The sequence below is a fragment of the Ovis aries genome, chromosome 19, assembly GCF_016772045.2.
Source record: "Ovis aries strain OAR_USU_Benz2616 breed Rambouillet chromosome 19, ARS-UI_Ramb_v3.0, whole genome shotgun sequence".
Classification (NCBI taxonomy): Eukaryota; Metazoa; Chordata; class Mammalia; order Artiodactyla; family Bovidae; genus Ovis; species Ovis aries.
The window spans coordinates 32,839,970-32,865,775 of NC_056072.1; the positions used below are offsets into that span (position 1 = coordinate 32,839,970).

Here is a 25,806-nt window from a genome sequence, read left to right on the forward strand (position 1 = left end):
ACCTATGGCTGATTCATGTTGATACGTGGCAGAAGCTATCACAATATTGCAAAGTAATTATCCTCCAATTAAAAAAAAGTAAAATTAAAAATAAATAATTTTTCAAGTTTCCCCAGTTTAAAAATATGCCTCTAAGAGCACTAGGAATAGTGTCTGGCACATAGTACACTGTATGAAACTGTTGGTTAAATAAATAGAAATAATACACTTCCATCCACCTATCCAGAGAAGAAGCTTGGAAAGGAAATGGCTTAGAAACTGACAAGGATTAATGGCGTAAAAAGGATAGTGATTTTCTTTTCTTCCCCCTTCTTTGGCCAGTTTCTGTCCAGTGAACCTGGCTCCACTTCTGCGTAACTCATTTGTCCATCCTCCACCCACACCTTGAAGCTCTAAAGTAAACCTCACATGAGAAATTTCAGCACAACTTCTCACTTACTGCATAGCCCTTTTGTTATTATATGTATGTTGCTGTAGTTTTCAAGACAGTTCCCCTAGCAAAATGTTCCTTGCTGTTTAAGAGAGAAAATGCATCTTTGTTTTAAGTGAATTTATCTGAAGTGGCCAATTCCTGGTACTAAGCTTACTGAACAAGGCATCCCTCTTCTATGTCTTCATAGAGAACTAAGCCGCTAGTTTCTTGTCTGCTTCCTACTCTCATCATTTTCCTGTCTAGCAACACTAAACTTCATAGATAGATGTATGATGTTTATGATGGTTACATTTATATGTCAGCTTGACTGGTGGGGTGCCTGGTCAAACATTATTCTGGGTGTTTCTGTGAGAGTGTTTTGGATAAGATGATCGTTTGAATTTATAGGTTAATCTTTATTTTTTATTTTTTTAAATGCCCTGATTTTATTATTATTATTTTTTATTTTACTTTACATTACTGTATTGGTTTTGCCATACATCAACATGAATCTGCCACGGGTGTACATGTGTTCCCAATCCTGAACCCCCTCCCACCTCCCTCCCCATACCATCCCTCTGGGTCACCGCAGTGCACCAGCCCCAAGCATCCTGTATCCTGCATCGAACCTAGACTGGCGATTCGTTTCTTATCTGATATTATACATGTTTCAATGCCATTCTCCCAAATCATCCCACCTTTTCCCTCTCCCATAGAGTCCAAAAGACTGATACATCTGTGTCTCTTTTGCTGTCTTGCATACAGGGTTATCATTACCATCTTTCTAAATTCCATATATATGTGTTAGTATACTGTATTGGTATTTTTCTTTCTGGCTTACTTCACTCTGTATAATTGGCTCCAGTTTCATCCACCTCATTAGACCTGATTCAAATGTATTCTTTTTAATGGCTGAGTAATACTCCATTGTGTATATGTACCACAGGTTTCTTATCCATTCATCTGCTGATGGACATCTAGGTTGCTTCCATGCCCTGGCTATTATAAACAGTGCTGTGATGAACATTGGGGTACATGTGTCTCTTTCAATTCTGGTTTCCTCGGTGTGTATGCCCAGCAGTGAGATTGCTGGGTCATATGGCAGTTCTATTTCCAGTTTTTTAAGGAATCTCCACACTGTTCTCCATAGTGGCTGTACTAGTTTGCATTCCCACCAACAGTGTAAGAGGGTTCCCTTTTCTCCACACCCTCTCCAGCATTTATTGCTTGTAGACTTTTGGATTACAGCCATTCTGACTGGTGTGAAATGGTACCTCATTGTGGTTTTGATTTGCATTTCTCTGATAATGAGTGATGCTGAGCATCTTTTCATGTGTTTATTAGTTGACCTCCCCAAAATGAGTGGGCCTCATCCAATCAGTTGAAGGCCTAAATAGAGCAAAAAGCTGTATGTCCCTCTTGAATAAGAGAGATTTCTTCCAAACTTTTTAGACGCTAACTGAAACACACACTTCCTGGGTCTTGAGTTTGTCCACCTTTGGACTAGAATGACACTGTGGCTCTCCTGCTTCTCCAGCTTGCTGATTCACCCTGTAGATCTTGGGAATTGCCAGCTTCCATAATCACTTGAGCCAGTTCCTTAGGATAAATCTCTTTCTGTGTATATACAACCTGCTGTAGCATTCTTGCCTGGAAAATCTCATGGACAGAGGAGCCTGGCCAGCTACAGGCCATGGGGTTGCAAAAAGTCACACACGACTAACTAACTGAACATACATACAGTAAAATATTAGCTATCATAGCTACTGCATTATCCACCATCCTGTGACATCGTAGACACTATATAGGTTTGAATCTCTCCTCTTTCCATTCTCTAGTTGTGTTAATGCGGGCAAATTAATTTCTGGATATTGTGTTAAATGTAAAATAGAAATGAAAATAGTACCTACATCATAGCATCTTTAAAGACTACATGGGACAATATTTATAGGAAGTTTAGAACACTGCTTGCAACCTGCCATAGTTCATCAAGTCAGGAATGCTGTCGGTTGTGAAATACACTGCTATTTTGTGTATTTCAAAGAAGGGAAAGCAATGCCAATTATAATGGTAAGATGCTATCAGTTGTGACATCTCCTGACATGTTAAAAGATGAAAAAAAAAAATGTTTCTTAAAATCAATAAAGTACCAGAGTTGGTGCTATATAAGTGAATAAAATCTACACCAGGCAAGCTGATTATTCAGAGACAAGACTGAATAGAAAAAAAAAATCTATTTGCGTTTGTGGATGGTTATCTAAATAGCAACAAACTCTCAGCAAACTATAATATTAATGAATGTTCACATCACTTCTTGGCTAGTCTAGGAAGTTACTAAAGCATATTTCTTTTATTTTCTTAATGGGGTATACAGCTGCTTTCATTATAGACTCTCTATGGCCATTTAAAGTCTAATTAAGGCATGATGGCTGTTATAGGCTTCCCCCACCAAATTCATATGTTGAAGCCCTGAGCCCCAAATGCAGCTGTGTTTGGAGACAGGGTCTATGAGGAAGCGATAAAAGTTAAATGAAGTCATAGGGTGGGCCCTAATTTAACAGGGCTGGTGTCCTTAGAGAAAAGAGGAAGCAATGCTAAAGCGTGCTATCTCTGCCACGTGAGGACACGGTAAGAAGGAGGGGGACTTCCCTATGGGCCACTGGCTGTGACTCTGACCTCCCAGTTCAGGGGGGTCAGGTGAACTAAGAGCCTGCCCACATGCTGTGCAGCCAAAAAACTAAAGGAAATTAATTAAAATAAAAAACAACAGGCTATCTAAAGCCAGGGAAAGAACTCTCACCAGGAATTGAATTGGCCAGCACCTTGGTCTTGGGTGTCTAGCTTTCAGAACTCTGAGACACAAAGTCTGTTTGGAGGCCACCCAGTCTGGGTTAGTGTGTCGCGGCAGCTGATGGGGAGGGTGGCCACTGGGACAGGACTGGTCCCCCTCTCCCCCGGCCCCCAGTCATTGCCTGTCTGGGATTGTTTGACCCGAAGGCGCTTATGTGCAATTGGAAACCAGAGAAAGACTCTCCCGTGAACTCTCCCCGTCCTCACTTCTCTGCTCATGTGGTGCTGAAGTTCCATGCTACTTTACCGACACTGTAATTACTCTTTATTTTTTATTTATGTACTTTCTTACAATCACAACTACCTATGGGAAATAAACACTCTTCTTGTGAACATTTAATTAGGTTTATAGTTTTAATTATATCTTTCATATTTATGTGTTCTTGTGTTGTGGATTGAAAGCTGTCTCTCATGTTGGCGGTTTGAGTCTCTGGGTCCTGGTTTCACTTTTATGTATTTTACAAATGAAACTTTGCCTTAGTGTTTGTTCCCACCATTATTTGGATTTTGTTTTTCCCCGTTTAAGATGGTATGATAGGGAAAAGCCAGAAAATCATTCAGCATGATACAGAGATTATTTTGCAGAAGGCCTGTCTGTATGGACTGAAAATCTGAAATCCGGAATTTTTTAAATGAGTTTTGTTATTCAAAGCATATTCGCCAAACAACAGAGACCGAGCAAAACATTAACCCGTGGGACTCCTTGGGGAAACCTGTTTTAATGAGTAGATGAGATTTCTTGTAATTCACAGAACAATTTATATGTAAATGGAATCTGTGAAAACCGTGAGTTGGGTGCTCTGAGGGTACTCAAAAGCTTGCCTTTCATTAATAATTTCTTAACACTGCCTCCGTAATGTTGTTTGTATTGCTTTTTAAAAATTAGAGCAAAGCTAAGTCTTTCCATCCTAGTTATAACCAGAGTTAGTGTATTGGTTATCTATTACTCTGTAACAAATTAGCCCTGATCTTAGATGCTTGAAACAATGTACAGTTGACCCTTGAACAACATGGGCTTGAACTGTGCAGGTCCACTATCCTCTGATTTTTTTTAATAAATATGCACTGTAGTGCCATATGACCTGTGGTTGGTTGAATTCGTGGATGTGTAACTGTAGGTAAGGAGCGCCAACAATAAGTTACACTCAGATTTTCGATTGTCTGTGGGAGTTGGTGCTTCTGACTCCTGCATTGTTCACAGGTCAGCTGTATATTATTTTACTCACTCCTGTGACTGGTGACAGCAGACTTTAACTCCTGGCCGCAGGCCCTCAGAGTTGCACGCCCATGGCTTCCTCAAACCCCTGCTCCTGGTGTTTGCTGTTGGTATTGGCACACAGACCAGTGCTGGTGCAGCATCAGAGGAAATATACCTAGAAGCTCATGTACAGGGTTAGGGGCAAGAGGCTTCAGTTTCTTTATAAGGGCCGCTTATGCCATGGTTTCCTTAGAGTGTGATCCGAAGCGCATAGGAAGAGTGGCCACCTAATGTTGGAAGTGCTGTTTTACGACAGCAGGCTCTTGGTCATGCAGACCCACCCTGGTACCATGTGGGAAGGGACTGTACAAGTGTGTGGTCTAGGGGAGGCAGGGCTGACTGGGGGTCACCTTAGATGGTGGTTGCCACAGCTGACATGACCTTGAACAGAATGACGGAGTCACTGAGTAGAGTCATTCCCTCAGGGTCACTCATGAGAATAGGTTCAGCTACTATTAACCTGGGCTTCCCTGGTGGCTCAGATGGTAAAGAATCCACCTGTAATGGAGGAGACCTGGGTTTGATCCCTGGATTGGGAAGATCCCCTGGAGGAGGGCATGGCAACCCACTCCAGTATTCTTGGCCTGGGGGAAATCCCATGGACAGAGAAGCCTGGGGGGCTACAGTCCACGGGGTCGCGAAGAGTCAGACACGACTGAGTGACTAAGCGCACACACATTATTAAGCTAAGTTCTCTCTTTGCTCTGCACGCTCCTGATACTCTTCCAGCAAATCCTCTTTGAATTAAGTGAGCTCAGATCAGTTTCCGTTGTTATAACAGAAGAGTTCTAACTGATAAAATGAACTCCAAAGTAAATTAAACCCAAACTACTTTTTGTTTGTTACAGGACTATGGAAGTCAGGTTTCTCATTGTTGGTGTCAGGAGATACAAATAGAGAATTGTGGACAGAGCAGTGAGAACCTGTGGTGCTAGGTTGGAATTGGAGATATTGGTGTGAACTTACGCTGTACACACACATGCACACACACACTCCTAGATCTATCTATCCTTTCAGCCCCAAATCACTCCCTGGTAGCAAAGAATAAACCTTTGTGCCAAGACCTTGGTTTCTAAATCTGATGCCCCGCTAAGAACAATCAGGTCTCCTTTGAGAAGAATGATGACGGCAGGGAAAATAAAGGGTGAGTCTGGCACATCTTTGAGTCTCCATTTGAGCCAGAAAGTTAGTAAGAACTCAAAGAGTAATGGGGATATGTCAAAATGACAGAGCTGCCAGTGTGAAGGGTCTCCTCCTGTCTAGATCTGAGAGAATTTGAACATTAATATAGAATCAGTTATGCAACCATCATGTTAATAACTGGTTCAGATAGAAATCATCGATGGATGCTAAAAATGGGTGAACGTTTGATGGGGTGTTGCCATTGTTTCAATATATCTCCCCTTAAAATGCATATTAATTACAAAGGGCAAAATAATACCTTTAGAGATGGAGAAACATGGTAGACACCACCTTAAGCATGTAATTAACAGTTACAGCACCGGTCGTGGAATAAATGGACGTTAAGTGCCTCCTGATAGGATGCACTGAGAACAGAGTCACTTCTAGGGTAATCTGCCAAAGTGCATTGCCTGACTCTCATCGGGAAGAAACATCAGACAAATCCAAAGTGAGGAACATTCTACACGATAACTGACTATATCCTTTAAAAATGCCAAAGTTGTGAAAGATAAAGCCTGAGGAATAGTTCTGCCAAAAGAAGACTAAAGAAAGGTGAATTGAATATAATGTAGGATCCTGCATTAGATCCTGAGGGAGAAGGAAAACTGCTCTGAAGGACAGTCTGGGAAATTACTTCGGCCACCTGATGTGAAGATGACTCATTACAAAGGACCCTGATGCTGGGAAAGATTGAAGGCGGGAGGAGAAGGGGACGACAGAGGATGAGATGGTTGGATGGCATCACCGACTCAATGGACATGGGTTTGAGCAAGCTCCAGAAGTTGGTGATGGACAGGGAGGCCTGGCATGCTGCAGTCCATGGGGTCGCAAAGAGTCGGACACGACTGAGCAACTGAACTGAACTGAGGATTGTCAATTATGTAACAGCTTTATGTTAACATTCTTTTGTGAATTTGTTAATTATGTCAGAGAGTTAATTAATTATTCTTGGGAAATACACAGTACTTAAGGGTGAAGGAATGTCATGTCTTCAACTTACTCTTAAATGGCTCAGAAAAAAGATATGAAAGAAAGTGAATGATGAAGCAAATGGGGTCACATGTTAATGATGAGGGTATCTTGGCGAAAGGTCTTTTATCAGTTTGCTATTACTCCTCTGACAAATGACCATAAATTTAGTGGCTTGTTTCTATGAGAAGACTGGCGCAGCTTGGCTGGTTTCTCTGGGTTAAATTCAAAGCGTCAACAGAACAGCATTCCTTTATGGGGTCCTGAAGGAAGAATCTGTTTCCAAGCACACCCATGTTTTTGGCAGATTTCAGCTCCTTGTAGTTGTAGGACTGAGGTCTCCATTTCCTTGGCTCTTGGCCCCTCTGTCTTCAAGCCAACAGTGAGGCTTTTGAACCCTCCTCAGATTTTCAGCCTGCCTTCCCCTTCTGATTCTCTCTCTCTGCTTTGAAGGGCTCGCATGATGACATTAGCTCCACATAGGTAACCGAGGATAATCCCCCTCTCTGAAACTCAACCAATTAATAATCTTAATTACAGCTGCAAAATCTCTCTGCCATGTAAATAACATAACATAGCCATGGGTATGATACCAGGGGACTAAAGGTCCCAGAAGCCAAATCTCTGTCTACTGCAGGTTCATAGGAGTTCATGCCACTATTCTTTTGTTACCTTTATCTAAGTTTAAGGTTACATCCAAACAAAAACGTTACATAGATTCATGAATACCGTGCATGGAATTGGAAAGCTGTAGTTGTGGCGTCGTTGATCCTCTTGGTAGTTCCATTTCTTCCTAACAGTCCTGGGTCTCTTTTGTTCCCCTCTTATCCACCAGGTCACCAGCAAATCAAGCAAGGGACCTGTGAGGTGGTTGCAGTGCACAGGTGCTGTAACAAGAACCGCATAGAGGAGCGATCCCAGACGGTCAAGTGTTCTTGCTTCCCAGGACAGGTTGCTGGCACGACTCGGGCTCAGCCCTCTTGTGTTGAAGGTAAGACCTTTACAGTCAGTTTCCCTAATGTTGCCAAAGGACCTAACACTGTAAGAACCTTCTTGCTTTATTGTCTTTGCAACTCCAAAGAAAAGTAGGCTGCACCTAGGTCAACTATGTCAGTGTCATTTAAAAAATGAACATAAAGGGACTTCCCTGGTGGTACAGTGGTTAAGAATCTGCCTGCCAGTGCAGGGGTCACAAGTTTGATTCCTGGCCTGGGAGGATTCCCTAGGACCCCCCAACTAAGCCCATATGCCACCAACTACTGAGCCTGTGCTCTAGAGTGCATGCTCCACAGCAAGAAGCCGGTGTGCATTGCAATTAGAGGAAGCCTGTCGGTAGCAAAGAAGACCTAGTGTGGCGAAAAATAAAATTAAATAAAAATAAGCATAAATATAACCCTACACATTTCTTGATGAGAAAGGCATTAATGATGTCTCTCAAAAGGTACCAATGAGGAGTTCTCTTACTGGACAATGAGGAAGATATGGTTTGATTTCTTCTTCTGGCTGTCTCTTCAGATATCATCCAATGGAGCAGTTACCTCCCCAGACACACTCTTCTCCCTGCTCTCAAACGCTGCTCAAAAAGTTAGCAACCTGGTTTTCTCCCCTCCTCTTTAATGTTACAGACTAATACTCTCTTTTCTTTTCCTAGTTTACTATTTGTGAGACATCTTTGGGGCAGGTTCCCTGAGAATAGTCTGGGATCATGTATCATTTATTTGTTGTTTCCACATCCCCCAGCTGAGTACTGAGCCAGTAGTTTAGAAAAATGAATGAGGATAGATGGTTGTAGATGGAGGCCTGGGACTGATTCCTTTTGATGCCCCTGGCTCCTTCCAGCAGACACCTTGTTAGACACAAGTGTAGTCCCCAGGGGAACACACACATGAGGTAAGTCTTGTAGCTGTTTCTCTACAGCGGTGTGGAACCTCTGTGAAAATGAACACTTCCCATCTTACCGGATGCATCTCTAAAGGTAAGTGGTTAAAACACACACCCCCATTCTTATCTCTGGAATTATACAGTTGACAACAATAGCTGACTTACACGTGCCAACTCCCCTACTGAAGGCAGACACAGATTTATAGATTGTATAGCGTATTTGTGTGGTATGCATGCCCGTGGTCTGTAGCAGCACGATCTTAGTCACCCTTCAAGCTGGAGGGTGAACGTGGAATGTTTCCCGACTACAATTCCTCACCAGAAACCCTGGAGGTCAGGTGAGTTGCCAAATGCAGATTTCGTCAGATTTTCTCAAGGTAAAAAAGTACATATACCATCTATTAGCTAACAGTCCTGAAGTCTTCTTCAGTTGCACCCCATAATCACAGATACTAATATTTATGCAGTGAAATATATGAATATTCATGCAGGATGGGATAAGCCAAGATGAAGAGCCTCATGTTAATTCAAGTCAGGTATTGCTACCATCATAAATAAATTCTTGCCATTTCCAGAGCTTTTCGGATTTGGGGATTAAAGATAACGGATTGTGAAAGTGAAATGAAGTCGTTCAGTCGTGTCCGACTCTTTGCGACCCCGTGGACTGTAACCTACCAGGCTCCTCCGTCCATGGGATTCTCCAGGCAAGAATACTGGAGTGGGTTAAAAATAGAATGAGGAGCTTTTACTTTTTTTTTTAATTGCTAATTTTGGCTCTCCAGCTGGAACAGTTTTGTTGTTGTCGTCGTTGTTGTTCAGTTGCTCAGTCGTGTCTGACTCTTTGCGACCCCATGGACTGCAGCACACTGGGCTTCCCTGTCCTTCATCATCTCCCGGAGCTTGCTCAAACTCATGGCCATCGAGTTGGTGATGCCATCCAACCATCTCATTCTCTGTCATCCCTTTCTCCTCCTGCATTTGGTGACTCACCTGACCTCCAGGGTTTCTGGTGAGGAATTGTAGTCTTTCCCAGCATCAGGGTGTCTTCTAATGAGTCAGCCTTTCACATCAGGTGGCCAAAGTATTGGAGCTTTAGCTTTAGCATCAGTCCTTCCAATGAATATTTAGGACTGATTTCCTTTAGGATTGATGGGTTTGATAGCCTTGCAGTCCAAGAAACTCTCAAGAGACTTCTCCAACACCATATGGAAAAGCATCAATTCTTCGGTGCCCAGCCTTCTTTATGGTTCAACTTTCACCTCCATATGTGACTACTGGAAAAACCATAGCTTCGACTATATGGACCTTTGTCAGCAAAGTAATGTCTCTGCTTTTTAATACACTGTTTAGATTGGTTAGAGCTTTTCTTCCAAGGAGCAAGCATATTTTAATTTCATGGCTGCAGTCACCATCTGCAGTGATTTGGGAACCCAAGAAAATAAAGTCTGTCACTTTTTCCATTGTTTCCCCATCTATTTGCCATGAAGTGATGGGACTGGGTGCCATGATCTTCGTTTTTTGAATGTTGAGTCTTAAGCCAACTTTTCCACTCTCCTCTTTTACCTTCAAGAGGCTCTTTTGTTCTTCACTTTCTGCCACTAGGGTGGTGTCATCTGCATATCTGAGGTTATTGATAGTTCTCCCAGCAATCTTGATTCCAGCTGTGCTTCATCCAGTCTGGCATTTCGCATGATGTACTCTGCATATAAATTAAATAAGCAAGGTGACAATATACCGCCTTGACATATTCCTTTCCTGATTTAGAACCAGTTCATTGTTCTATATCCAGTTCTGACTGTTGCTTCTTGACCTGCATACAGGCTTCTCAGAAGGCAGGTCAGGTGATCTGGTATTCCCATCACTTTAATAATTTTCCACAGTTTGTTGTGATCCACACAGTCAAAGGCTTTAGCATAGCCAATGAAGCAGTAGATGTTTTTCTGGAATTCTCTTGGTTTTTCTATGATCCAATGGATGTTGGCAATTTGATCTCTAGTTCATCTGTCTTTCCTAAATCCTGCTTGAACATCTGAAAATTCTCGTTTCATGTGCTGTTGAAACCTAGCTTAGAGGATTTTGAGCATTACTTTGCTAGCTTGTGAGATGAGTGCATCTGTGTGGTAGTTTGAACACTCTCTGGCATGGCCTTTCTTTGGGATTGGAATGAAAACTGACCTTTGCCAGGCCTGTATCCTCTGCTGAGTTTTCCCAATTTGCTGGCATATTGAGTGCAGCAGTTTTGCTCACCACCTCCTGTACAGTGTTATGAACAGTTTAATACGTGTATTTCTCCATTATTGAGCCCAAATCATACTCGCTCCTTGTTCTTGCTCAGATCAGTTCACTTTTCTGTACTCTGCTGTCCCCTCCACAGTCTAAGAGCCTTGTCATATTTTGCAGAGCTTACTATCTTAGCATTCCAACATTCACCCAGTAGCCAGAATGATCTTTCCACGGAAATAGAACTCATCACGTCACTCTCATTTATTAATAAACCTTACTTCAGTGACTTTCTACTGTCTTTAAAATGAAATCTAAAGTCCTTACCCTGTTGGTGTGGCTGATGAAACCCTGCATAATCTGGTTTTGTCTTTTTTTCTTTCCACTACTGTACCCTAGCCACACTGGAGTCTTCTCTGTTCTCTTTCATCTCTGCACTTCACCCATCTGTATCCACTACTTGAATCTTTGCCTTTGTCCCCTCAAAACACATTTGTCCAGTTGATGCCTGTTCTTTCAAATCTATATGTTCTGTATCTCACCATACTTCCAGTTCCTGACATGGATCTCATTTTGTTGTAAAAACTTGCTGAATGTTTGTCTTCCTATTAGTCTACAAGTTGCTTGAAGATGGGAATGGGATCTTTTATTTATATCTCTCCACATTGGCTGATGCTTGGTGAGTGTTAGCATAGCAGAGAATTATTTCATCTTCACTAATCACAGATTCATTTCAAAAAGTAACAGCAGTGTTTGCTTGCCTCTGTAGATTTTTGATTTTTTAATAAAAATCATGTAGATTCTTATTGTTTTTGTTGAATTATTATGACAGTAGTAATAGTTGACAGTATTATGATAGTTTTAAGTGATCAACATAGTGATTCAATATTGATATACATTACACAGTGATCACCATGGTAAGTCTAGTAACTATCTGTTGCCATACAAAATTATTAAAGTATTACTGATTGTATTCCCATGCTGTATATTATATCCCCATGGCTTAATTTATAACTGGAAGTTTGTACCTCTTAATTCTCTTCACCTGTTTTGTCTAACCTCCCATACTTCTCCCCTCTGGAGACCACTAGTTGTTTTTTTTTTTCCTGTATCTTTGAAATTTTTTCTGTTTTGTTTGTTCAATTATTTGATTTTATGGATTCCACATACAAGTGAAATCGTATGTTATATTTTCTTTATCTGACTCATTTCACTTAGCATGATACCCTTTAGATACATCCATGTTGTTGCAGATGACAGCATTTCATTCTTTTTATGGCTGAGTAATATTTCACTGTGTGTATAGGGACTTCCCGCATGGCTCAGTGGTAAAGAATCCACCTGCCAACGCAGGAGACGTGGGTTCAATCCCTGGGTCAGGAAGATCCTCTGGAGGAGGGCATGGCAATCCACTCCAATATTCATGCCAGGATAATCCCACGGACAGAGGAGCATGGCAGGCTGCAGTCCATGGGGTTGCAAAGAGCTGGACATAACTGAGCACGCACGCGCACACACACACACATACACACACATCTGTATCTCATATCTTCTTTATCCATACATTGGCTATTGTAAATAATGCTGCAGTGAACATAGGGGTGCATATTTCTTTTCCAATTAGTTTTCTTTTTATTCTTTGCATGAATAGCCAGAAATGGGATCGCTGGATCATATGGTAGTCCTAACATTAGTATTTTGAGCAATCTCCATACTGTTTTCCATAGCGGCTGCACCAGTTTAAATTCCCACCAGTGGTGTATGAGATTGACTTATCCCATGTGGGATCATTTTCTGAACTTTTCTTTCTGATAGTTTGTTACTAGCTTATAGAAATACAGTATACTTATGTATATTGATTTTTGTATCCTGCAACTTTACTGAATCCCTTGATCAGTTTTAAGTTTTTTGGTGGCATCTTTAAGGTTTTTAAAAAATACATACTATTGTAACATCTGCAAACAGTGACAGTTTTTGCTTCTTTCTTTCTAATGTGGATAACTTTTATTTCTTTCTCATAGGAGTGGGACTTCAATACTGCATTGAATAAAGGTGATAGTAGGGATCCTTGTCTTGTTCCTGATCTTAGAGGAAAAGCTCTCAGCTTTTCACCTTTGACTGTGATGCTACCTGTGGTCTCTTGTATGTGGCTTTTATTATGTGAGGTGCATTCCTCTATACTCACTTTGTTGTGAGCTTCTAAGCAACTGGATGTTGAATTTTGTCAAGTGCTTTTCCTTTATCTGTTGAGATGATCATGCAGTTTTCTCCTTTATTTTGTAAATGTGGTCTATCACTTTGATTGATTTGCAGATACTGAATCACCCTAAAATTCCTGGAATAAATCCCACTTAATCATGGCATGTGGTCCTTTTAGAGTTTCCCTGGTGCTCAGTTGGTGAAGAATCTGCCTGCCAATGCAGGAGACCCAAGTTTGATCCCCAGGTCAGGAAGATCCCCTGGAGAAGGAAATGGCAGCCCACTCCAGTATTCTTCCCAGGAGAATCCCATGGACAGGGGAGCCTAGCAGGCTACAATCCATAGGGTTGCAGAGAGTTGGACATGACTGAGTGACTGGACCACTACCATGGTCCTTCTAATGTATATTGTTGAATTAGGCTTGCTGATATTTTGTTGAGATTTTTTTGCATCTATGTTCACTACGTTCACTGGTCAGTAATTTTCTTTCTTTCTTTCTTTTTTTTTTGGTAGAGTCTTGGTCTTAAGTTTTGGTCTGTAGTTTTAGTATAAGGATAATGAGTTTGGAAACATTCCTTCCTCTTTAAATTTTTGGAATAATATGAATAGAATAGGTATTAACTCTTTCTTTAAGTGTTTTACAGAATTCGTCTGTGAAGCCATCTGGTCCTGGACTTTGTTTTGAGTTTTTTGATCAGTGATTCCATTTCAATACTGGTAATCAATTTATCCATATTTTCTATTTCTTCTTGATTGTCTTGGAAGTACGTGTTTCTAGATTTCTTTGAGGTTGTTCAGTTTGTTGGTATATGATTATCTGTACTAATCTCTTACTATTCTCTGTATTTCTGTGGTGTCGGTTGTAACTTCTCTTTCATTTCTGATTTTATTTATTTGGGCCCTTTCTCTTTTTTGGCTTGATGAGTCTGGCTAAAGGTTAATCAATTTTGTTTATCTTTTCAGAGAACCAGCTCTTAGTTTTACCGATCTTGTCTATTTTCTTTCTGATCTCTATTTCATTTGTTTCTGCTCTAATATTTCTTTCTTATGCTGACTTTGGGCTGTGTTTGTTGTTCTTCTAATTTCTTTAGATGGTAAGTTAGGTTGGTTCAGATTTTTCTTGTTTCTTGAGGTAGGCCTGTATCACTATGACTTCCCTCTTAGAACTACATTTCCTGTGTCCTATAGATTTTGGAAAATTGTATTTTATTTTTATTTTTGAGATATTTTCTGATTTCCTCTTTGATTTCTTCATTGACTCATTGTTTGTTTGTTTGTTTGTTTTTAGTAACATGTTATTCCAATGCCTCATCTTTGTGTTTTCTCCAGGTTTCTTCTTGTGATTTGATTTCTTGTTTCATACTTTTGTGGTTGGTAAAGATGCTTGGTTTCAGTCATCTTAAATTTATTGAGACTTGTTTTATGGCAATAATGTGATCTGTCCTGGAAAGTGTTCATGACACTTGTATGTGCTTTTTCTGTTGTTTTTAAAAATTATTTTTATTGGAGTGTAGTTAATAGTATTGTGTTTCAGGTGTACAGCAAAGTGACTTGGTTATACATATACATGTGTCTATTCTTTCCCAAAGTCTTTTCCTATTTAGATTATTACAGAATACTGAACAGAGTTCCATGCAACTATATAGTAGGTTCTTATTGGTTATCTATTTTAATACAGCTGTGTGTAATTTTCAGTTTTACCTCAATGAAAAAGTTCTGAACTTATATATATAACATGCCATTATATATTAACTATGACACACATATGTATATATATTTAATCATTTTAAAATGACCTCATGGTTTGGGACATATGCTTGTAACAAATACATTTACAAATAAAAGAAAAATATAGCAGTGTGTACATGCGAATACTAGACTCCCAATCTATAGGTTCACCCCTGGGGACCATTAACTTCTTACTCTAATAAGTTAATAAATATATTAATTAGCATTTTAAAAAAAGATTCCACATAGAGATTATATTATATGATACTTGTCTTTCTCTTTCTGACTTTATTTGATAATCTCCAGAGAAGGAAATGGCAACCCACTCCAGTGTTCTTGCCTGGAGAATCCCACGGATGGGGGAGCTTGGTGGGCTGCTGTCTATGGGGTCATGCAGAGTCAGACACGACTGAAGTGACTTAGCAGCAGCAGCAGCAGTACCATCCAGTTCAGTTGAGTTCAGTCTCTCAGTCATGTCTGACTCTTTGCGACCCCATGAATCGCAGCATGCCAGGCCTCCCTGTCCATCACCAACTCCCGGAGTTCACTCAGACTCACGTCCATCGAGTCAGTGATGCCATCCAGCCATCTCATCCTCTGTCGTCCCCTTCTCCTCCTGCCCCCAATCCCTCCCAGCATCAGGGTCTTTTCCAATGAGTCAGCTGTTCGCATGAGGTGGCCAAAGTACTGGAGTTTCAGCTTCAGCATCAGTCCCTCCAGTGAACACCCAGGACTGATCTTCTTTAGGATGGACTGGTTGGATCTCCTTGCAGTCCAAGGGACTCTCAAGAGTCTTCTCCAACACCACAGTTCAAAAGCATCAATTCTTCAGTGCTCAGCTTTCTTCACAGTCCAACTCTCACATCCATACATGACTACTGGAAAAACCATAGCCTTGACTAGACAGACCTGTGTTGGCAAAGTAATATCTCTGCTTTTCAATGTGCTATATTGTCACCCTGCTTATTTAACTTCTATACAGAGTACATCATGAGAAACGCTGGGCTGGAAGAAGCACAAGCTGGAATCAAGATTGCTGGGAGAAATATCAATAACCTCAGATATGCAGATGACACCACCCTTATGGCAGAAAGTGAAGAGGAACTAAAAAGCCTCTTGATGAAAGTGAAAGAGGAGAGGGAAAAAGTTGGCTTAAAGCTCAACATTCAGAAAACGAAGATCATGGCATCTGGTCCTGTCACTTCATGGCAAATAGATGGAGAAACAGTGGAAACAGTGGCTGACTTTATTTTTCTGGGCTCCAAAGTCACTGCAGATGGTGACTGCAGCCATGAAATTAAAAGACACTCCTTGGAAGGAAAGTTATGACCAACCTAGATAGCATATTGAAAAGCAGAGATATTACTTTGCCAGTACCATCCATGTTGCTGTAAATAGCGTTATTTTTCTTTTTAATGGCTGAGTCATATTCCATTGTGTATATATACAGCATCTTTGTCATACATTCATCTGTCGATAGCCATTTAGATTGCTTCCCTGTCTTGGCTAATGTAAGCAGTGCTGGAGTGAAACTTGGAGTGCATTTATGTTAGTGTTTTCTGTGGATATATGCCCAGGAGTGGGAGTGCTAGATCATACGCTAGCTCAATTCTTGGTTTTCTAAGGAAACTTTATAGTGTTCTCCATAGTGGCTACACCAGTTTGCATCGTCACTAAGAGTGTAGGAAGAGGGTTCTCTTTCTTCCACAGCCTCCCCAGCATTTATTCTTCGTGGGCTTTTTGATGATGGCCGCTGTGACTAGTGCAAGGTGACACCTTGTTTAGATTTTCAGATGGTTAATAATGAGCCGTGTGGAGCATCTTGTGCTTTAAAATATGCGTGCGTTAAACTGACCTCTTTAGATCGGCTTCCTTATGGTCTGACCTGTTTTGAATTCTTGATTTCAATTACCTACCTACTCCAGGATATTTCTTGAGGAGAGATGTCCTTTACAGCCCTGCAGGCTTTGCCTGTATGCTGCTGCTGCTAAGTTGCTTCAGTCGTGTCCGACTCTGTGCGATCCCATAGACGGCAGCCCACTGGGCTCCTCCGTCCCTGGGATTCTCCAGGCAAGAACACTGGAGTGGGTTGCCATTTCCTTCTCCAGTGCATGAAAGGGAAAGGTGAAAGTGAAGTCGCTCAGTTGGCCGGATTCTTAGTGCCCATAAGTGAAGTCGCTCAGTCGTGTCTGACTCTGCGACCCTAGGGACTGCAGCCTACCAGGCTCCTCCGTTCATGGGATTTTCCAGGCAAGAGTACTGGAGTGGGTTGCCATTTCCTTTTCCAGAGGATCTTCCCAACCCAGGGATCGAACCCAGGTCTCCCACATTAGAGGCAGACACTTTACCGCCTGAGCCAAATAAGCCGCGATTTTAAAGTTGTTGTTATGGAAAATGTCCACAAGGCGGCAGCACTTTCTGTTGTTAATTTATTTAGCTTTGGCTGTGCCTGGTCTTTGTCACTGCATTGGCTTTTCTCTAGTTGCAGAGGGCGGGGGCTACTCTCGTTTGTGGCGCTTGGATTTCTCACTGTGGCGGATTCTCTTGTTGCAGAGCACAGGGTCTAGAGTGCAGGCTTGGTAGCCGTGGCGCTCGGGCCCAGTTGCTCCACGACATGTGATATCTTCCCAGACCAGGGATCAGACTCGCGTCCCCTGCACTGGCAGGCAGATTCCTATCTACTGTACCCCCAGGGAAATTCTTGGCAGCACTTCCTGATGCTCCAGTCAGGTTCCTTGGGCAAACAGAACTCTAGAGAAAGTCATGTTCCTGGCTTGTAGATTACAGAGTGCGCTGTGCCAGGGCTCCTGTCTCACGACTTCTTCCCCCGCTACCCTCCACCACCCAGACAGATCCTAAGTCCTGTCAGAACTGTGATGCTGAGGGTGCTGTCCTCGTTAGGTGGGGGGGCTCTGAGGAAGGAGATAGCTGGTGGGAACCTCAGCACTGGGAGACTTGGAGACCAGGTGACTTCTTAGAGCTCTTCTGGCCCAGAGGGTCCACTGTTCTTTGGGTGTACTAGGTTTGGTTGAGCTGTAGGAGGGCCTGCCTGGATCTGGAGAAGGGGGTCCCATCCATAGGGCTTCCCTGGTGGCTAAGATGGTAAAGAATCTGCCTGCAGTGCTGGAGACCCTGGTTCAGTCCCTGGGTTTGGAAGATCCCCTGGAGGAGGGCATGGCAACCCACTCCAGTATTCTTGCCTGGAGAATCCCATGGACAGAGGAGCCTGGCGGGCTACAGTCCATGGGGTGGCAAAGAGTCAGACACGACTGAACACCTAACACTTTCACTTTCCACAGGGGACCAGGCATGCTAGGTTTCAGTTCAGTCGCTCAGTCGTGTCCGACTCTTTGCGACCCCATGAATCACAGCATGCCAGGCCTCCCTGGTCAATCACAACTCCCGGAGTTTACTCAGACTCACGTTCATCAAGTCAGTGATGCCATCCAGCCATTTCATCCTCTGTCGTCCCCTTCTCCTCCTGCCCCCAATCCCTCCCAGCATCAGACTCTTTTCCAATGAGTCAGCTGTTCGCATGAGGTGGCCAAAGTACTGGAGTTTCAGCTGTAGCATCATTCCCTCCAAAGAAATCCCAGGGCTGATCTCCTTCAGAATGGACTGGTTGGATCTCCTTGCAGTCCAAGGGACTCTCAAGAGTCTTCTCCAACACCACAGTTCAAAAGCATAAATTCTTCGGCACTCAGCTTTCTTCACAGTCCAACTCTCACATCCATACATGACCACAGGAAAAACCATAGCCTTGACGGGACGGACCTTAGTCGGCAAAGTAATGTCTCTGCTTTTGAATATGCTGTCTGGGTTGGTCATAACATTTCTTCCAAGGAGTAAGCGTCTTTTAATTGCATGGCTGCAGTCACCATCTGCAGTGACTTTGGAGCCCAGAAAAATAAAGTCAGCCACTGTTTCCACTGTTTCTCCATCTATTTCCCATGAAGTGATGGGACCGGATGCCATGATCTTCATTTTCTGAATGTTGAGCTTTAAGCCAACTTTTTCACTCTCCTCTTTCAGTTTCATCAAGAGGCTTTTTAGTTCCTCTTCACTTTCTGCTATAAGGGTGGTGTCATCTGTATATCTGAGGTTATTGATATTTCTCCCAGCAATCTTGATTCCAGCTTGTGCTTCTTCCAGTCCAGCGTTTCTCATGATGTACTCTGCATAGAAGTTAAATAAGCAGGGTGACAATATACAGCCTTGATGTACTCCTTTTCCTATTTGGAACCAGTCTGTTGTTCCATGTCCAGTTCTAACTGTTGCTTCCTGACCTGCCTACAGATTTCTCAAGAGGCAGTTCAGGTGGTCTGGTATTCCCATCTCTTTCAGAATTGTCCACAGTTTATTGTGATCCACATAGTCAAAGGCTTTGGCATAGTCAATAAAGCAGAAATAGATGTTTTTCTGGAACTCTCTTGCTTTTTCCATGATCCAGTGGATGTTGGCAATTTGATCTCTGAGGGGGCTCATTTGCTGGCACATCCCTCCCCAGACCCCTCAGCTCCACCCCAGTCCAGCCTTGGGACCCAAGGCAGCTCAGGCTTCAGGGATGTGACACCAGGCCAGGTACCTGAGGCCTGAGGGGAATATTGATGGCATTTAAAAAATCTTTTTATTTTCTATTGGAATATAGTTGATTTATAATCTTGTGTTTGAGTGTACAGCAACTTGATTCAGTGAACATAGGCCTATATCTATTCTGCTTTGGATTGTTTTCCTATTTAGGTTATTACAGTGTTCTGTTGAGTTCTCTGTACTATACAGTAGGTCCTCATTGATTAACTTGTTTATATATATTAATGGGTATATGTTCATCCCAGCCTCCTCATTCATCCCTCCCTCCGCCCCACCTTTCCTGTTTGGTAACACTAAGTTTGTTATCTAAGGTGTGGGTCACTGTTTTTCCTTTGCAAATGAGTTCGTTTGCTTTGATTTTTAGATTCTACCCATAAGTGATCCTGTAGGCTGTTTGTCGTTCTCTGACTTCCTTCACTTAGTACCGTCATCTCTAGATCCATCTATGTTGCTGGCAGAGGCCTTGTTTCATCCTTTTTTTTATGGCTGAGTCATTGTACCGCATCTTCTTCGTCATCCATCTGTCCATGCACATACTGGCTGCTTCCCCATCGTGGCTATTGTAAATAGTGCTGCAGTGAATGTTGGCTTGCAAGCATCTTTTCCAGTTTTTCTCTGCCTATAGGCCCAAAGGTGGAATTACTAGATCGTGTGGTAGCTCTGTTTTTATTTTTTTAAGGAACCGGCCTACTATTCTCCATTTTGACTATTACCAATTTACACTCCCGCCAAGAAAAAAACAAAAAACAACAGAATGGGAAGGTTCCCTTTCTCCATGTGCTCTCTAGCATTTACTGTTTGTAGACTTTATGATGATGGCCATTGTGACCGGTAAGGGGTGGTACCTCATTGTGGTTTTGATTTGCAGTTCTCTAATGAGCCATGTGGAGCATCTTTCCGTGTGCTTTAAAAAAAAAAAGGTTATGTTAAATTGACCTCTTGAAATTGGCTTCTTGAAGGTCTGCCTTGTGAATTCTTTTTCAGTTACCTACTTCAGGACATTACATGAGGGCAGGTGTCCTTTCCATCCCGGAATAGTGAATTTGAAGTGTCCCAAGTCCTGGTTTTCAAGTTGCTGTTACAGGAGAAGTCCACAAGGCGGCAGCACTTTCTCTGGCCCCACTTAGGTTCCTCAGGCAACCAGAGCCCCAGAGAAAATCTGTTCCAGAGTTGTCTCGTGACTTCGTCCCCCTTAACCTGCACTCCCCGCAGAAATCCCAAGCCCTCCCCTAACTGTGATGCTGAGTGTGCTGTGGTACTTAGGTGGGAGGACTGCCAGGAAGGAGGCTGCTGGTGGGAACCCCACCACTGGGGTTGTGGGAGGACAGGGGACTTCTTTAAGATCCCAGCTCAAAGGGTCGGCATCGTTTGAGAGCACTGGGTTTGCCTGAGCGGTAGGAGGGTGCATCTGGATATGGAGATTGGGGTCCCATCCACAGGGACCAGGCACTTCAGGTTGAAGGGGGCTTATTTACTGGCACATCCTCCCCAGCTCCAGCCCAGTCCAGCCTTGGAACTCAGGGTGGCTCAGGCTCCAAGGATGTGACATCAGGCCAGGGGTCCAAGGCCTATACCGTTGGCATTTATCTTTTTAACTTTTGTTTTATATTGGAGTAACACTGACATACAGTGTTGTGCTTCTTCTCAGCATACATCAACCTGGTTCAGTTATACATATGCACATATCAATTCTTCTTCAGATTCTCTTCCCACACATCTTACTGCAGTGTGTTGAGTGGAGTTCCGTCTGCTATACAAATGGTCCTGGTTGATTCATTACTGTGTATGTGTTAATTTCAGTCTCCTAATTTGTGCTTCCCTGCCACCCCACCTTGCCCCTTGGGAGCCGTTTGTTTTTTATGTCTGTGATTCTGTCTCTGTTTTGCAAATGAGTGCATGTGTATCGATTCTGAGGTTGCAGGCGACAGTGATACCATTGCCATTTTGTCATTCCTGGTCTGACTTCCTTCACTTAGGATGATTATATCCAGATCTACCCATGTTGCTGGAATAGGCATTTTTTTCACGCTGTTTTATTCCTGAGGAATATTCCACTGTATATATGTACCACTTCTTTATCTGTTCATCTCTGGATGGAGATTCTCATTGCTTCCACCCCTTGGGTTTTGCCAGCAGTGCTCCAGTGAACATTTACGTGCATCTGCCAATTCCAGTTATGGTTTTTGTTTCCATATGGGCCTAGGAGTGGTCATGTGGTACTTCTTTTGTTAGTTTATTCAGGAACTTCCATACTGTTCTCCATCGTGGCTGTTAACAATTTTCATTCCCCAAACGAGTGCTTAGGAGGGTTCCTTTTTCTCCATGCTTTCTCTGGCATTTATTATTTGTAGATTTTTGATGTTGGTCATCCTGACTAGTGGCAGATGATACCTCATTGTAGTTTTGATTTCAGTTCTGTAATAATAAGCCATGTGGAGCATCTTTCCATGTGCTTAAAAAAAAAAAAAAAGCTGTGTTAAATTTACCTCTTGAAATTGCCTTCGTGGAAGTCCTCCATGTTGTGAATTCTTCTTTGATTACCTACCCCAGGACATTTCTTGAGGGCAGGTGTGCTTTCAGTTCAGTTCAGTCGCTCAGTCGTGTCCAACTCTTTGCGACCCCATGAATCACAGCACGCCAGGCCTCCCGTGTCCATCACCAACTCCCAGAGTTCACTCAGACTCACGTCCATCGAGTCAGTGATACCATCCAGCCATCTCATCTTCTGTCGTCCCCTTCTCCTCCTGCCCCCAATCCCTCCCAGCATCAGAGTCTTTTCCAATGAGTCAACTCTTCACATGAGGTGGCCAAAGTACTGGAGTTTCAGCTTTAGCATCATTCCTTCCAAAGAAATCCCAGGACTGATCTCCTTCAAAATGGACTGGTTGGATCTCCTTGCAGTCCAGGGACTCTCAAGAGTCTTCTCCAACACCACAGTTCAAAAGCATAAATTCTTTGGCACTCAGCTTTCTTCACAGTCCAACTCTCACATCCATACATGACCACAGGAAAAACCATAGCCTTGATGAGACAGACCTTAGTCGGCAAAGTAATGTCTCTGCTTTTGAATATACTATCTAGGTTGGTCACAACTTTTCTTCCAAGGAGCAACCACATTTTAATTTCATGGCTGCAATCAGCACCTGCAGTGATTTTGGAGCCCCAAAAATAAAGTCTGACACTGTTTCCACTGTTTCCCCATCTATTTCCCATGAAGTGATGGGACTGGATGCCATGATCTTCATTTTCTGAATGTTGAGCTTTAAGCCAACTTTTTCACTTTCCTCTTTCACTTTCAGCAAGAGACTTTTTAGTTCCTGTTCACTTTCTGCCATAAGGGTGGTGTCATCTGCATATCTGAGGTTATTGATATTTCTCCCAGAAATCTTGATTCCAGCTTGTGCTTCTTCCAGTCCAGCGTTTCTCATGATGTACTCTGCATAGAAGTTAAATAAGCAGGGTGACAATATACAGCCTTGACGTACTCCTTTTCCTATTTGGAACCAGTCTGTTGTTCCATGTCCAGTTCTAACTGTTGCTTTCTGACCTGCATACAGATTTCTCAAGAGGCAGGTCAGGTGGTCTTGTATTCCCATCTCTTTCAGAATTTTCCACAGTTTATTGTGATCCACACAGTCAAAGGCTTTAGCATAGTCAATAAAGCAGAAATAGATGTTTTTCTGGAACTCTCTTGCTTTTTCGATGATCCAGCAGATGTTGGCAATTTGATCTCTGGTTCCTCTGCCTTTTCTAAAACCAGCTTGAACATCAGGAAGTTCACGGTTCACGTATTGCTGAAGCCTGGCTTGGAGAATTTTGAGCATTACTTTACTAGCATGTGAGATGAGTGCAATTGTGCAGTAGTTTGAGCATTCTTTGGCACTGCCTTTGTTTGGAATTGGAATGAAAACTGACCTTTTCCAGTCCTGTAGCCACTGCTGAGTTTTCCGAATTTGCTGGCATACTGAGTGCAGCACTTTCACAGCATCATCTTTCAGGATTTGAAACAGCTCAACTGGAATTCCATCACCTCCACTAGCTTTGTTCATAGTGATGCTTTCTAAGGCCCACTTGACCTCACATTCCAGGATGTCTGGCTCTAGATTAGTGATCACACCATCATGATTATCTGGGTCGTGAAGATCTTTTTTGTACAGTTCTTCTGTATATTCTTGCCCCCTCTTCTTAATATTTTCTGCTTCTGGGCAAAGAGCCCATCTTTGCATGAAATGTTCCCTTGGTATCTCTAATTTTCTTGAAGAGATCTCTAGTCTTTCCCATTCTGTTCCTCTGTTTCTTTGCATTGATCGCTGAAGAAGGCTTGCTTATCTCTTCTTGCTATTCTCTGGAACTCTGCATTCAGATGCTTATATCTTTCCTTTTCTCCTTTGCTTTTCGCCTCTCTTCTTTTCACAGCTATTTGTAAGGCCTCCCCAGACAGCCATTTTGCTTTTTTGCATTTCTTTTCCCCACAAACTTTGTAAATACGAAGTGCCAGAAACACTGGGTTTAAAGTTGTTAATACAGGAAATGTCCACAAGGCGGCAGCACTTCTCCATGCCCCACCCCGGTTCTTCTGGCAACCAGAGCTCTCGAGAAAAGTGTTCCTGGCTTGCAGATTAGAGAGGAGTGTGCCAGGGCTCAGGTCCCATATGTCTTCCCCCTTACCCTGCACCCCCCAGACACCGGAATCACCGGCGTGGGCCGCGTGCACCTTTCTTTTAGGGCTGAGTCTCTACTGCTCTAGACACACTGGTGGGCAGGGCTGACGCCCAGGATGGCTGGTTGCGTGGGTTGGCCAGGACTGTTTATGGCACAACCTGGGTATAAAATTGGTCTCTGGGACAACTGGCTGTGAGGCTTGATCACGACGCTTGTGAGAGTGTGGTTGTGCGGAGTTGCCTGAGTGGGAGCTGGTTTGCAGGGGCACCTGGGCGCTGAGGTGGCCCACCAGGGAGGGGGGAATCTCCTTGGGAGAGACTGACCCCAGCGAGGCGGGGCGGGGCGGGGCACAGTGTTAGCCTGGTAGATGGGGCTGCAGAAATGCTGCTCAGCAGCGCTGGGCCAGCTAGGTAAAAAGAGGGTTAAAGAAAACATTCCGTGTCAGCACTTCTGTCCCTGGAGGTGATACCAGAGGCTTGCCTCTCTGGTGCACGTCCTAAACGTAGTCCCTGAATTTCCTTCCCGTGTGACAGGGGCACTTTGCAAGCTGCTGCCTCTGTCCTGGGACTTGGAATAAGTGAGTTTGTGTGTGAACCCTTCGAGAGCGGAGTGTCAGTTGTCTGCGCTCCCCCAGCTCTCCTCGCCGTGAGTCCCGCTGGTTTTCAAGGCCGTTCTAAGGGCTCACCTTGCTGCAGGACCCCTGGGCTGAGCTACCCGACGTGGTGCCCATCCCTCCGCTCCTGGGCAGGGGGCTTCCCGGTCGCGACGTCCCTCCCGCCCTGGGTCCCGCACCAGGGGTGTGGGTTCTGACTGCCCCTGTGCCCCTCCTACCTGTTTGGACCTGACGTTTTCTTTTATAGACTTACTTGCAGGAAACCTGTTCTCCCAGCCTTCAGGTCATTCTCGGAAATAGTTCTTCTGTATCTGCTTGTGGCTTTGGTGTCTCCAGGGTAGGAGATGAACTCAAGTTCTTCCTTCTCTGCCATTTTATCCAGACCAAACATGACCTCTGTAGATTTCACATGTCTACAGGAAGTCATGAATCAGTACATAAACTGTGTTCATACTCTGCCTGGTTTGGGATATTTGAATATAAAAATCTTATATGTCTAAATCATGTGTTACAATTCGTTAAGCACGTTTACTGGGGCCTGGAAAGTACAGATAAGGTAGTAGTTCCCATTAGCATCTGTCTCTTAGTAAAGGAAATGCTAATCCCTTACCGTAAACTAGCTTGTTTTACGTTTGATATGTGGGAAAATCCTTTTTGGCCTCTACTCTCTGGGTAACTACATTTCTCTGTTTGGTCAATATATATACTGGTGTATTTAAAACAGGTCTGTAGAAAATGTGGTAGATCTTGGAATGAATGTGTATTACACAAACGGATATCCCAGGGGCTATTTCTTTTCTTTTTCTTTTTTTTTTTTTTTTAACTTTACTTTACTTTACAATACTGTATTGGTTTTGCCATACATTGACATGAATCCACCATGGGTGTACATGCGTTCCCAAACATGAACCCCCCTCCCACCTCCCTCCCCATAACATCTCTCTGGGTCATCACTGTGCACCAGCCCCAAGCATGCTGCATCCTGCGTTGGACATAGACTGGCGATTCGATTCTTACATGATAGTATACATGTTACAATGCCATTCTCCCAAATCATCCCACCCTCTCCCTCTCCCTCTGAGTCCAAAAGTCCGTTATACACATCTGTGTCTTTTTGCTGTCTTGCATACAGGGTCGTCATTGCCGTCTTCCTAAATTCCATATATATGTGTTAGTATACTGTATTGGTGTTTTTCTTTCTGGCTTACTTCACTCTGTATAATCGGCTCCAGTTTCATCCAT

The 25,806-nt window shown here is 43.0% G+C and overlaps 1 protein-coding gene across 9 annotated transcripts in view; it reads left to right on the forward strand.

Moving 5' to 3' along the window:
- Nucleotides 1-25,806, forward strand: part of TAFA4 (TAFA chemokine like family member 4) — a 214,202-nt gene that overhangs the window by 171,399 nt on the left and 16,997 nt on the right. For all 9 annotated transcript variants that reach the window (XM_060402233.1, XM_060402235.1, XM_042235979.2 and 6 more), the window contains one exon: nt 7,507-7,662. In XM_060402233.1, coding sequence (XP_060258216.1) covers nt 7,507-7,662 — 156 coding nt within the window. The remainder of the gene's footprint in view (nt 1-7,506; nt 7,663-25,806) is intronic.